Source organism: Berghia stephanieae, chromosome 7 (assembly GCF_034508935.2).
Source record: "Berghia stephanieae isolate SIO BIC M18660-M18661 chromosome 7, UCSD_Bste_1.3, whole genome shotgun sequence".
NCBI lineage: Eukaryota > Metazoa > Mollusca > Gastropoda > Nudibranchia > Aeolidiidae > Berghia > Berghia stephanieae.
The window spans coordinates 46,900,856-46,916,005 of record NC_088366.1 but is presented as its reverse complement, the minus strand read 5'-3'; the positions used below and the strand labels follow the sequence as shown (position 1 = coordinate 46,916,005).

Below are 15,150 nucleotides of genomic sequence, written 5' to 3'. Positions count from 1 at the left end.
GTTTTAGTTTTTCAACGTATCAATAAAAAGTTTCATTTTCGTGGTTCTTGGAGTTTAGGCAGGCAGATCTGACCCGAACTCGAACTCGAACGCTAATGAAATGATGATCATCAACAATCCCGGATTTTGGAATGCCTTGCCTTGAAAGCTCCTCTTGCTAAGGAAAACAATCCAAATATTCCCCAACTAACCCTATGAAAAAGTAAAACCTAGTACCTTTAACTAACCCTAATAGGAAAAACAAACACAGGCAGTTTAGTGAGCAGCAGCAGTGGCAATAGTCAAATTGTGACCCAATCGCATTAATTTTAATTTTGCCATCAAAAGTCCAAGTCAAAGTCATCACGTTTCTTTCCCATATATTAAGATATATTTGTTATCATTTGTATTCACATTCTAAAGGTCTTGATAATTATGGTAAGAAGTATTAGTTATATATCTTGACAACCCTCACATTGAGAGAGAGAGAGAGAGGGGGGGGGGGGGGTCCAAATGTAATAGTAATAACAATAAACCTCAATGTGGTTTAGCAGAATTTTTAAAAGCCAGAACTTTCTTCCAATTAAAATAGACAAAACTGCCCTGTGTGAATCATTTTTCAATTTATTTGAACTTCTTCATTTTGCCATTTTATTTATGCAATTAATGTCAGGGGTAAAAATAAACTCATTAACATTATGTCAATAATGTCATTATAATTATGGCAACCTGTTTTCATTTAAATTCTGTCTCAAACCCTTCTTTATTTTTTGTTTTAAATCAAAGAGGGGAATTATTTGATTTTTGTTTCAGTGAATTATTGGGAGTAAATCCAAGAGTGATATAGCAATAGCAATTTATGTTTCTTATGTCTAGCAGATTTTAATTATGTAACATTTGGTACATATGTAATAATGTTTTATTTTGAAATTTGTATCTTCCTCTTTATTGATGTAAATGCATTGTCCTCGATAAGACAAACATATTTGTTATACAATCTGTTAATAAGAACTCCGTGTTGACTATTTTAGCCTTTTTTTTTTGTGGCACATGATTTTGATCATGACTTTCCAATAGTAATTTTGGGGGGAAAATCAGTCTGAAATGTCAGACTTTGAACTGTCATAACTACCTGTCGAATCAAGATAGAAACAAGATTGAAATTGTTTTGTAATCTGTGTTGCTAGCTCTTTTCATATGACATTGGTTTCAAGTGCATGATCTACATTTAGATTTTTTTGTTAAACCCCCTGCATTTATTAAGACTTGTGACTAACCCTAATAGAAAAAACAACAACATAGGACTGCTTTCAATACTTCACAAAACAAAATGGTGATGGAAAACTAAAACAATGGTTGTATTAGGAAAGTTTAAACTTTCACTAATCTGTCAAGGTTTGTTCTAGTGTTTTTAAAATGCAACTATTTATTGACAAATTGAATTATATAGATAATCGCATTACAAAGATCCGCGGTGAAAATGCAAATTGAAAGAAATGCTAGCACAAGGAGCTTTTCGGAAGGCCTCCTAGATTTTTTCCCCGATTGTCGTCTGTAGGACCCTGAATTTTTATAGTAGGTCTATTTTAGTTTTAGTGCAGATTCTGGTAGATTCTGATAAGAAATGGGGGAAAAACATGTACTTACTTACTTATCGGGACCAGCAACCACCTGAGCTCTAGCCCTTCGGTCTTGTGCCATGATGTAGGACTTCTACGTCATGGAAAAAAATGTAAGTTATGGCAGTCTGGTCTATTTTCTTGTCCTTCAAAATTTATGCAGTTGATAGAAGTTGATACCCCTATATCTGTTTTCCAATTTTCTTGGAATGAGGTTTCTTGGTTTTGCCCTTGCCCTGGTGGTAGTGCTTGGCTGGGAAGGAAATAGTCAAATGCATAGTTATTGTTTTGGGAGATGATATTTTTTTCCTTGTAAATCATCTCTCTGTTATGTATTATGTTTGTTATTTTGAATATGTATAATGTAAGCATTTGAGTGTATTCCTCTTAGTGGGATCGTGTGCTGGTGTATGGGTGAGAGGTGATTTCAAACTAAGTACATTGATGGTGTGCTCTCGGCATCTACATCTGTTCCCCATTTGAACCACTCCCCTTTGTCTTACTTTTTCCTCAAGCCCTTTTTATTTTTACTGACGCTGATATGACCTAAATGTGTTGCAAGCGCCGTATAACCCTTAAAAACAAAACAAACATCCTCTCGCTCATAATGTTGATATGTGATGCAATTAAAAGTTAGCACAGGTTTTAGCAGCTTTCTATATCCAGTTGGGTGATTTGTTCTCACTAAATTCCCTCAGACTATAAACTTTTGGTGTATTTGTATGATTGATATAGCAGGCAGAAATGGTGTGTATTTTATTTAAACACATACCATCAATACTCAACCTGAAATGCAATGTTTACCAGCTTGACATTGAGAATCCACACACTAAAGGAGCCCCTAAATTTCAAGTTTCAGTATTATCATTTTGGTCTCGAGTTCTTATTTATCTGATCCAAGTATTTAATGAGTTTTTTAAAAATGAGCTTTTTATGTAGCGCAATATCCACTTTACAAGGGGTCCCTGGTCAACAGCAACATTTAACATGTAGGACGGGACATGCTGCCTGTTAGGCGGTATTACAATTTTTCGGACAAATGCAACGCTGTTAACAGCGAGGTACTCATTTTACACCTGAGTACGGTGAGTAAAGAACCTTTTCCAAGGACCCAACTATGCGCCGGGCAGTAGGCTCGAAAGCGAGTGTCATGCCACTAGACCACAAAGCCGCACATTTAGCTGAACTCTAGTCCTTTGCTCTTGGTCTGTCAAGTAAATGTTGGATTTCTTTTGTAGTTGTTCAAAGTGACACTTACTACAGTGTGTTACTGATACTCAGATTTGTTGGGAGGAATGTGTGTTTGAGATTTACAGTTTAACATTGTGTATGTGTTTTTATTTTGACAGTCTTCAAGAGCGCAAGTTGAAGGATGCCCAAATGAGAGCAACGATCAACCAGAAGTTGGTGGAATCTGGAGAAAGAGAAAGGTAGGAATTGATCCAGGATAGAGAAATGAAAACAAAAAGTACAAAGCTGCCTGCTTCAAATTGTTTTAATTCGTAGTCTAGCTCATTGGTAGAGTTCTCACTTCACACTCAAAGGGACCATGATTGATCCCGGATGCAGGCAAAAAATTTCTTCTCCCCATGTCCACCCAGCAGTGATTGGTTAGTTGGCTCTTTTTGATCGGGTGGAAATTATTTTGCGATAGACTAGTGTCGCAAAGGGTAGTAGCAAACAATTGCTGTTGTCCGTTTCATACTATGGAAACCAAGATAAACTTTGGCTTCATGAATCTCGTGGCTCTAAAGGACTACTTTTGTTGTTGTTTGTTTTACTTTTACTCACTAATAATGCATGTGCACAACATAATAAGCTGTACACCTCAACTTGCTTTTCTCAAATCCCAAGACCATTATGACTTATACAAAATTGATTGAACTTCGATGACATTTATTTGAGAAAAAAAAAATTAAATGCATTCTTTTTAATTTTCTACATTTGCATGAGGTGTTATGTTAACATTACAATCTTGTGAACTTTCATTTGTATTTTTAAAAAAATGATTTTGTCATTTGATTTTTTGACAGGTTGAAAGATCTCCTCAGAGCCAGGCTGATTGAATGTGGCTGGAGGGACCAACTAAAAGCCTATTGTAAAGGTAACATGCGTTCACTATAGAAAAAAGAAAATACTAAAGTTTGGTGGCTTTTTGACACAAAATGATGTATGTAGAAGTTTTAAGTCCTTCTGCGGTTAGAATAGATGGAGCAGCACAACTTATGAAATCCCAGAGCCATTAGACTTATTAATGTTAAACAAAAATGAAGATAACAGCTTCGAGAAAGAACAATATAACCGAACACGGAATGTTTCGGGCTCAAAACTCTTCTACAACCAACAACAAAAAACAATGAAAATAGAAATACATTACTAAAAAAAACAAGTCAACGGCAGAGAAATATTTCTCTGTCATTGATTTAGTTTTTAATAATGTATTTATGTTTTCATTGTTTTTTGTTGTTGGCTGAAGAAGGGTTTTGACTCTGAATATGAGTTCTTTTTCAAAGTTGCTCTATTCATATTTGTTAATTAGTTTTTACAGTCCACAGCTTCTAGCAACTAAGTATCACTTTGTCTTGTATTAATTCCAAAAGGTAAGACTTATATGTTGCTTCAGGAATTAAAATTCACCATGGTTTGTGTAAAAGTTCAGTAAAATTTTGCTTTCTGAATTGGCATCCCTGTTAAACAGAATCAGGTTATTTCTTTGAGGGTTTTTACTTTTTACTATTTAAAAAAAAAAAATTTGCTTCCTTTTTTTTTTTTTTTAAAATGGTGTGGTTATTTTCTAGATCTCAAGTCCATTTTTTTCATCTTTTAAAATTAACTTTTACAGAAATTGTCCAGCAGAAAGGCCTCGAGCACATCAGTGTCGATGACTTGGTCAGTGAAATCACTCCGAGAGGAAGATGTAAGTGGACAATTCATATCTCTCCCCTTTGTTGGTCAGTGTTTGGCATGAATATGAAACCGGTTTGGTAAAAAATTGAGGATGCATGCATTGTGTGTCATTACTTACTTACTTTTCTTTTTGGTCTATCATTTCTTTTGTGACACAAGCATCTGTAAATACATGATCACGAGTCATCAAGCATGGTTAATGATCAGCGAAGCTGTCAACTGTTCTGATAAAATCGGGACTGTCCCAATTTGACAATGTGTAAAATTAAAATTGAATGTTTTTTTAGATTAGAAGGTATGTGATAGTAATAATAAGTTAGAATCACATTTATTAGGTTATAGACTCGGCAAACTTGTGAAAATTATAGATTGAAAAATTATATACTACAGCATTTATAGAGAGAAATTTCCACAAAACGTGCTCAGGTCGCTTTACAGGGGGTCCCTAACCAGCACCATGTAGGATGATCATGACGCGTGTTAGGCGATAGTACTATATTTTTATCAACAGAGACAAGGCTATTAATGGCTAGGTATTCATTTTACACCTGAGTATGGTGAGAGAATGTGAGTAAAGAACTTGTTCCAAGGACTCAACTGTGCGCCGCTCAGAGCAGAATTCGAACCCAGGATCTTCTGATCCTAAGACGAGTTTCACACCACACCACATAGCCAAACATATTAAAACGAGTGTTTATAATCCTATAGATCAGACCTGCCTACTTGGAATTGGAAAAATTCATAGTTTTCAGGGATTATAACAGTGTAGACATTATAACTACCCTTAAAATTGACCAATTTGTGTTTAAATACATTGAATTAATGCTTTAGACTCCTTTATATGCTAGCTTCGTTTTAAAAAAGTCAATTGAATTAAAGATCTTTATATAATTGTCAATTATGACCCAAAAATTCGTAGTTCTACGAAATTTTCTTAGTAGTAGGCAGGTCTGCTATAGACATGCTTAAATCCTATATAGTTATAGGGATATACTTTTTTTTGTTTGTTTTTTATTGAAATGAGTGAGATTTATTTACTGGTCATGGTAATAACATGGGATGAGTAATACATCTTTAACAATTGTAGTTTACAAATTCATTCTGTCCATCGATACATACATTGTTGATTTGTACAAACATAGTAAAGCCTCATACCTTCTTCAGCCTTTGTACTATGTGACTGGGAAAACACAGCTTCTCGATGGGTGCACTTTGGGCAAGGTCTGTCTTCTGTCCGAGGCAAAGTTGGATCAGCAGTTACATCACCAACGATTTGAGTCAATTCATCCACTTCATACATGATTTTTTTTTACATAAATACATCTGTTGTCTGCCTCTTGTTGATAGTCACAATTTCGACAAGCATATAAAAGAATCCTGTTTTCTTTGTCCTCTTTCGGAAACAACATATTGTTGCATTATTTACAAAATCTTATACTTATACCAACAAAACCTGGTCCGTCATTAGTTGTTTCAAATGGATCAACATCCATCGATGAAGGATTGGATTGATTTCAAATACAAACGGATATTTGAATCTTGACAAATTATTAAATAATAAATGATGAAACTCAAATGGTGTTGTCCAGTTTTGTCAACTAAATTCAGTGGGTTGTGAGTGTTCAGAGTTATATACTTCTATATAACTATAACATCATATTCTCCCTTTGATTGCAGCTTTGGTACCAGACGAGGTGAAGAAGGAGCTACTACAGAGAATCAGAACATTTTTATCACAGCAGCAGTAAGTTGTAGCATTATGTCTTTATGTATACTAAATGTTACAGTGAATGACATAATCAGTCAGATGGTGAAAAGGTTTTAACTGAGATATTGCCAAGTTTAGCTAGCAGGTCAATTTTGATCAAAAATGAGTTCTTGTCATAAATTCTTAAATCAACCCTTTTTGTACATCTTCGGGAAACATCAAAGCTTAATTTCACTTCTAAATATTTTTTTTACAGCTAGTCAAGGTGAAAAAGTATGAAATTTGAGAAAAGTTGCTGGATACCTTTCCCATACATCTAACCATAACTGTATGAAAACTCATCTAATTCACTTCAAATATAGATTAAAATGCTCTGGGGAGCATATTCTTTCAGAAAATGAAAAATAAAATGCAAATCCAAAATTTTCTCCTTCTGACTGATTATGCCATGCAGTGACACAAATTAATAATAATAGTAATAATGGACTCATAGAATTCTCATGAACACAAAATAATTTTTAAGACACTACATGACATCACAAAAGAAATGTTTTCAAGGATTTCTTGAAAACAGACCATGATTTGGACTCCCCGATGTTCTGTGGAATGTTGTTCCATACAGATGGACTAAAATGAGAAAAGGACCTTGTTCCTGCCATTGTACAAATGTGGGGGGTAATGGGTGGTGTCATTCACTGAACGCAAAGATCGGGATGTCAAATGTTTCTTAAGGAGTTCTGTAAGGTAGGGACGAGCAGTGTCTTCCAGACAGCAATAAACTGGCACGCATGTTTTGAATTTGACCCATTTCTCAATAGGCGGCCATTGAAGCAGAGGTATTGGCATCTATATGGTTTTTAAATTAATGTATTTGAGTTGTTTTTGTTTTTTATTTATTAGTTTCTTACATTTGCCACTTTTTTAGGTCAAAAATTTGTTGCTATTAACCAAAGTTTGTTTAGCGATGCAGGTGATAGTCATAAGTAGATTGATTAATTAAAAGTTCTCGTTTCCCTTTCTTCCCGTTTTTTTTCCGCAGGAAAGCTAACATGTAGATGGTCCAAACACTTTGAGGTTCACAGAGGACGTAATCCCGTGTTGTCTTCACTACAAATTATATCAAATCAAACCGCATTGCAATACAAAATTAACAACAACAACAACAAAAATTTATCTTAACAATAATGGGTAACACTGTTTGGTACAAAATTTATATTTATATTTCATGTAGCCACTGTTAGTTTGTGAGCATTTGGAAATGGAGAATTTTGTAGTTTTTTGTGTGAAGGTTGTTTTTTTTTCTGTTTATTTGTTTTTTTTGGGTTTTTTTTGTTTTAGTCTTTTTATTAATTTGATGTAAACGTGATGTACAAATGTGGTTTATATTTTCTTGAAGTTGGCAGTAAAGTTGTGCTAATATAGCCAGGTTTTACTGTACATGATTCATAATGATTCTTTGTTTTTTTGGACCTTTATTGTAATATCGTTATAATCTTATACATATATTCAGAAATGAATGTTGTTGTACTGTTTCATTTGTTGTCTAGAAAACAGCTAAGGCGGCAACATTAAAAATGTCAGGTTGACATCATGTGATTTAAGTTACTACGAGGGTCTGTTCTGAATTTTTCATTAAAGCTTTTTGTTTGTTAAATAATATATCAAGTGTGGGAGTGTTTGTTCCTCAGATCTGCAGATTTTCCACGAAAATCGTTTTTCGATCCTTATATTTTGTGTTGAGAGGGGGGGGGGGGGGGGGGGGGGGATAAAAATTGGGCAGATGGAGTCAAAACTGCTCTATCTGTATCTCTTGAAGTCATGATTTATGTGATCTTCACAAAATTTTCCTCTGAAATTAATCTTGGGGGTTTCCCACCCCTGCTAAATTGTGTTCTTTTTACTTCGGCATAAAAATTGGATTATTCAGTTCATCAATGTGCAAAACGAGTTCCATCTCTGGTTTACATTTGTTTTTTTTTTTCTAAAAGACATTTTTGGCTAAAAACGATTCGTTTTGATTTCTGATTTGAATGTGCAAGGTTAAGTAAGTCAAGGAGATCTGATTTATTTCAAAATTTTGTTAGGTGTGAATAATATTATTTGAATACTATGATGTCAACATTTTCATGCACGATATCTAAAGTTACAGAGTATATTTTATTCATGTACAATGGTAAAGGGCTGCCCGTTTGTGGAGATTATGACTGTTCTTTTTCGATTCACAGGAGCTGTAATACAATGTGTATCCTGTTAAAATTTTCACTGGCCATTTTATTTGTTTTTTATCATCATCACACATGTCATTAAATTTCTCATTGTTGTTACCAAAACATTGTTGTTTGATAATGTGTGTTTATTTTTTTTACAAAATTGTAGTTTACATACTAAAGTATTTGGTGGATGTCTGGATGCCTATCCTTTGACTTGCTGTGTCCTCTATCTCCTTACATCTGTTTTCCAATTGCTTTCTGTCTTTGTCTTGGATTGATTGATTTTGTCCTGGTCTTTGCTGTGGGGGAGACAGTCAAATGTATAGTAGTAGTTTTGGGAGATGATAATTTTTGTTGTTGTAAATCTGTTATGCGTTGTTATATATATATTTGTTGTTTTGGATGTAAATGTATGCTTTTGAGTGTGTTCCTCATAGTAGGATCCTGTGCTTGTGTTTGGATGCGTACCGTACACTGAAGGTGTGCTCTTGGAAGCTACATCTTTTCCCTATTTGTACAATTCTCCTTTGTCTTACTTTTTTTTTGGTGCTCAAGTTGTATTCTAGAATTTTTTTGACTGTCCCATCAAAAAGTGCCAGACAAAGCATGGGGTAAATTAAAGTGAGATAAAAAGTCAGCCTGCCTGGAACCTCGGACCTCCTGTCAGACATGCTACCATCACAATGCAAACAAAGGTTACATGATAGTTAGGACGATGTATTGCTTATTTTCTTCGCAAGATCACAGATGCGTTTCCCTTTACTGCATCTTAACAAAGAAACATTTAATACGAAAAAGTGAGAACAAAGATTTGACGGCCAACTCCATTTTGCACATTATATGTTTATTTTTTGGTTAGTACTGACCCACGGGCACTGGCACCTGTTGTTCAGTACTTACCAATAAGTGCTGGCGCCTATTGCTCATTACCGATCGAGTCACGGGCGCTGGGGCCTGTACTGACAATGAAAGATTGCGAAAAAGTTATAACAAAATGCCAAAATTATGGGAAAATGCCATTTTTAAAAATATGTTCTACGACAAATAAGTCCGTATTTCCTGTCCCATACTAGTACTAGTCACAGGGAAGTGTCTTGGTTTCAACCTGTTTTTGTCAGTTTACGTGAGATTTGTGCAAATTTATCAATTAAACAAGTGGTATTTTTCAAACCTGAAACAAAAAGACCAAATTTGGTGTCGAAAACCCAAACTGGCAACCTTGTTCATCCAGGTCTCAAACTCACATGCTCTCTGACTGATGCCATGACACCTGGGGGGGGGGGGGGGGGGGGGGGGGGGTTGCTATTTTAATTTTAAATCCGTTTTTTTTTTTTTTTTAAATTCTTTCATTATCTTGAAAACAAACTTCTTTTTCTGGCAATAGTGAGGATAATCCATTGGGAGAAGGGGGAGGTGGCTTTCCAATGACAGGGACGAGTATGAGACCTATGCATATTTGACCCGCGATTCCTCGAAGTCTTGGGTTTGGGACTTGTGGTTTAACGTCTGCTCTCAACTTGTTAGTGCTCCACTCGGCATCTATCATCTTTTTTTCAATTAATTGTTTTTCTGGCGCCCCTGAGAACACTTTCTGTCAAGATTTAGGATGCACTGGAAGGAGAGGGGGAGTTGGTCCCTGTGCTAAGGGAATATCCACCTACCGTATGAAAGTGATTATATGTGGTTGCAATATATATTGGTGGTGGAGGCATAATAAGAATTGCAGAAAGTATAGTTGCGATCGTAATAGGGCAGAGAAATGGTGACGGCACACCTTCTACTCTCCCAGTTCCAAACTCCTGGGAAGTATGTATTTGACCAGGCCTTTGGAGGACTTATAATGAAAAGGTTACATATTGAATCATAAAGTGCATAACTTTATTAGTTTCAGTTAGTAGCAGGATGTATACCGTAGACAGACTCTTACTCTTAATCTTAAGATTACGAGACATAAAAGAGCGAGGAAAGAGGATCTTTGATTGACGACCAGCATATATTTAGACTAGAATATAATAAGATGCCATGAATCTGAAACCAGAAGATCAATTCCACAAGGTATCCAGTCTCCAGAAGAGTGATTTTACACTTGTAATGAGATTGGAACCAGTTATTTTTTTACATGACATCACACTTGTGTTTCCTATTATGATGATGTAGTTGTGGTGATGATGAAGATATCATCAAGTGTTGGTGACGGTAATAGATGCTGTGCGTTTGGCTAAGAAACCCACAATATTGCCATCCGGAAATACAACTTACGACCACACAAAACTATGTGTAACCTTGAACGTTTTTTCCTTGTAAAACATCATGTTATGTATGTTACATTTATATATATATATATATATATATATATATATATATATATATATATATATATATATATATATATATAATATACTTTATTCATCAAAAAAAAAAAATGGAAATTCGTTTACAGTCGTGGCATGCATAAAAATGTATAGACACAAAGTTGAGAATCTATGGCGGGAATGTATATATATATGCAAATGTACAAAAATGTAAGAAAAATATACAACCAAGAACCAATAGCAACACTTTATATTGTATTAATTTAATAAATTGAGATAGGCATTACCTCTGATCTTTAGTCCGAACTTGAGTGTGTATATTTAAAAGATAGTAAATAATTTAAATCACAGTTGCGCGTTAAAAATTCGAACACCATGTGGCCAAAATTAATTAAGGTGACATGTTGTCTTTGTTTTTATAGATATAAGGCGACGGCTCCTCATGGAGAACGTAATATATTTGCGAAGGGGGTGATCGCCATCCTTCATAATTTTCTCCATTTTACTCGGACAAAATCTCTTGATCAGTTCCTCTACATTGGAAACTGGGTGAGTATAACTCCTGGCTTTATCAATTATCCGATCAATTTTCTTAATGTCGCAAATACTGGCATTTTGATGTTGATCAGAATAGTCTCGTTAAAATTATAAAAAATATGCTGAATAAACATGGCCTGACTCAGTTAGTGACCTCTCCAACTCAAAGATTGGGGCACATCTTGGACTGGTTCATCATTGATACACCCTCGCTTGTTGAATCAATTAAAAATATCAAAAAAGAAATTTCAGACCACAATCTGATTCTGGCAACTCTCAAATGCATCAAAGAGAAAGCAAAGAAAGTCAAGATAGTGTCTAATAAATTCCAGAAAACCGTCTCCGTGGTTTCACCAGAGTGAAAAAACTGCCAAAAGGGAAAAAAGGAATGCAGAGGCATCGTGGAGAAAATCGGGCCTTAAGATTGACCGGCTGATATATATAGCAAAAAAGCATAAGTATAAAACCACCTGCAAAAGAGCAAAAAGAAACTATTATAACACAAAACTGTCATCAGTGAGGGACACCAAGGAATTTTTCTCTGTTTCAAAGGAACTTTTAGGGGAAGAAACGGGCATGTGTCTACCCACTAATATCCCGGTAGAAAAGCAGCCGGATGCATTTTCAGATTTCTTTTCGGGAAAAATATCGAAAATTCGGAACAATTTGGACCTCGTGCAAAATGAAGATATAAATTTCCACCCTTTTTCGGGTTCACAGGGATTCTCTTGTTTTAAAAAACAACTGAAGAAGAGATTTCTAAAATAATTTTTTCATCTTCCTCGAAGTCATGTGATTTAGATCCTTTACCAACTAATATTTTGAAATTATGTCTTCCTGAATTGATACCTTGTATAACTTATATTATAAATCAGTCACTTATCTCAGGACAAGTCCCAAATATCTATAAACATGCAATTGTAAAGCCTCTCATAAAAAAGCAAAATCTCGATGTAAATGACCTTAGTAACTACCGTCCGTCTCAAATCTGCCATTTCTTTCTAAAATCCTTGAAAAAGTTGTACTCAGACGTCTTTCACAACATCTCCATGAAAACAATCTATGGGAAAAATTTCAGTCAGCTTATCGTTCTTACCACAGCACAGAAACTGCTCTATGCTGTGTTGCGAGTGATTTGCTTGATGTTTTAGATAAAGGTTCTGTTTCTCTTCTGACATTGTTAGACCTTTCGGCGGCGTTTGATACTATTGATCACGGTATTCTTATTAAACGACTTAATATAACCTTTGGCTTGTCTGGGACTGTCTTGCAGTGGTTTGAATCTTATTTAGATGGCAGAGAAGCAACAGGTTATGATTTTAGATAAACTTTCTCGTCAACATACATTGTCTTTTGGTGTTCCTCAAGGCTCTGTTTTGGGTCCAATTCTTTTTGTTTTGTATACTTCTCCATTATCTAATGTCATCAATGGTCATGGGCTGCGCTATCATCTCTATGCAGATGATACGCAACTTTATGCTACTGATAAAACTAAAAATCTCGAAAATATTGTGAAACGTGTGGAAGACTGTGTGACGGATGTGAAAGAGTGGATGGATGCAAACAAGTTGAAAATGAATGAGTCAAAAACAGAAGTGATGATTGTGGAAAATAGAGGGCAGTTGAAGGTGAATGATGGTCTTGAGGTGTTGATTGGGGGTGAAAAGATCAAAGTTTCAAAGACTGAAAAATTTGGGTGTCTATTTTGATTCAGAAATGAGAATGTCAGCTCACATTTCTGCTCTCTGTAAATCTTTATACTTTCAATTGAAGAAAATCAGTTCGATCCGTCAGTATATTGCAATTGGAACATGTAAAACATTGGTTGTTTCCCTCATTTTTTCGAAACTAGATTATTGTAACTCGCTACTTGTCAACTTGCCTCAGGCTTCTATTAAACAATTACAACTACTGCAAAACAGTGCAGCAAGATTAGTTTTTGGCAAAAGAAAATTTGATCATGCAACCCCTTTGTTGGCCTCTCTCCACTGGTTGCCCATTGAAAAGCGCACATATTACAAAGCAGCGTGTCTTGTTTATAAGTGTTTGGCTGGTATAGCACCGGCATACCTCACAGATCACGTGGTCATGTGTAAATTTGAAAATTACACTTTAAGATCATGTAATGACCAAACGAAAATTCGGAAAAAAAGATCAAGAACAAATTTGGTGATAGATCGTTTGCTTGTTTCGGCCCCAAGATTTGGAATGAACTACCACGTGGTCTGAGGGAGTGCAAGTCTTTACCTACTTTTAAAAGAATCTCAAGACACATTTTACTGTATTTGTTTTTCTTGACTCTATATGAATCCTTGATTTGGCTATGAATTATTATTGTTGTTATTATTTTTTTCACTTAAAATTGATATTTATATTGTAAAGTGCCAGAGCTTGTGTTTTACACGGAAATGAACGCTATATAAATGTGTATTATTATTATTATTATTATTATTATTATTATTATTATTATTATTATTATTATTATTATTATTATTATTATTATTATTATTATTATTATTCCACACCATGCTGTAATACAAAAAATAATAACGGCAACGGTCTCCAAAACGGATCTATAAAAAAGGGTGAGTAACCATTTGTCTATGTCAAATTCTGAAAGTTTCCGAATAAAATTAAAATAGATTCTTTTGTTCAATTTAGAGATAAATGTGTCGCAAGCGCCGTAAAACCCTCAAAAACAAAAAACAATAAACAAATCCGATAAAGTCGACATGTACATATATACACAGGTCTGACATCCGAACTCACTTATGGGCCCAGTTTAACATTGTCGTAATGGACAATATTTTGCGTCATTTTTTTGGGTTTGTTTTTTTTTTTGAGATTTCCATTACAACAACGAGCCCATAAGGAATGTGAATGTGGGTTACGTATCAGACTTGCAAATAAACCTCCTTCCGCACTAGGACAAAACTGTCCCGGGACAAATTTGTCCTGTCCCACTGGAGAAAACTTCTATTCAAAAGGGGTTCCGCACTAGGACAGGACTGTCCAAGGACACACCTGCGCGAATGCATTATTTTTTTTTTTACAAGATTCAAAAGTTTATTTGTAGGCAATTGCAACTCTAATAATTCACATTTTATGAATCAACATAAGATACGACATGACGATAAGGATTTTTTACACTGTACAATGGGATTTGTTTACATAAGATTTATATAATCATGAAATATTCTTATAGCAAGAGTAATATCGTTGCTACTGCTACTATACTACTACTACTACTACTACTGCTACTACTACTACTACTACTACTACTACTACTACTACTACTACTACTATACTACTACTATTACGACTACTACATCTACAACAACAACAACAACAACAACTACTACTACTACTACTACTACTACTACTACTACTACTACTACTACTACTACTACTATTACGACTACTACATCTACAACAACAATAACAACAACAACAACTACTACTACTACTACTACTACTACTACTACTACTACTACTAGTAGTAGTAGTAGTAGTAGTAGTAGTAGTAGTAGTAGTAGTAGTAGTAGTAGTAGTAGTAATGTATGACATAGAGGTTGTATATTTCTGTGCTTTACTACGTGGAAAAAAAAGACAAATTGAAAGAGAAAACAATATTGGGTGCATCCTTTAATGACCCAAAGACTGCTCAAGGGTCAATTCCGTAGACTCTATGGTGATCTCCGATCTTATCTTAAAATGACTTTCTTGGAATCATCTCATTTTACCCAGGTGCAAATGAGTACCAGTTCGTTGATGAAAGTAATCTTTGACGGACTAGCATCATTCAAGAGGATAATAGAAAGTCAGCATGCTTCGTACCCGAAAGGCATCAGTTGAGTAAGTCACCTCGCCTAGCTCAA

At 34.9% G+C, this 15,150-nt stretch overlaps 1 protein-coding gene across 1 annotated transcript in view; it reads left to right on the top strand.

Annotated features, from left to right (window-relative positions):
- LOC144977384 (transcription and mRNA export factor ENY2-like) overlaps positions 1-8,543 on the top strand; it is an 8,910-nt gene extending 367 nt beyond the window's left edge. The window contains exons 2-6 of the mRNA XM_078922542.1: positions 2,948-3,028; positions 3,632-3,702; positions 4,441-4,515; positions 6,183-6,249; positions 7,253-8,543. Coding sequence (XP_078778668.1) covers positions 2,948-3,028; positions 3,632-3,702; positions 4,441-4,515; positions 6,183-6,249; positions 7,253-7,268 — 310 coding nt within the window. The 3' untranslated portion in view covers positions 7,269-8,543. The remainder of the gene's footprint in view (positions 1-2,947; positions 3,029-3,631; positions 3,703-4,440; positions 4,516-6,182; positions 6,250-7,252) is intronic.
- Positions 8,544-15,150: the final 6,607 nt, after the last annotated feature.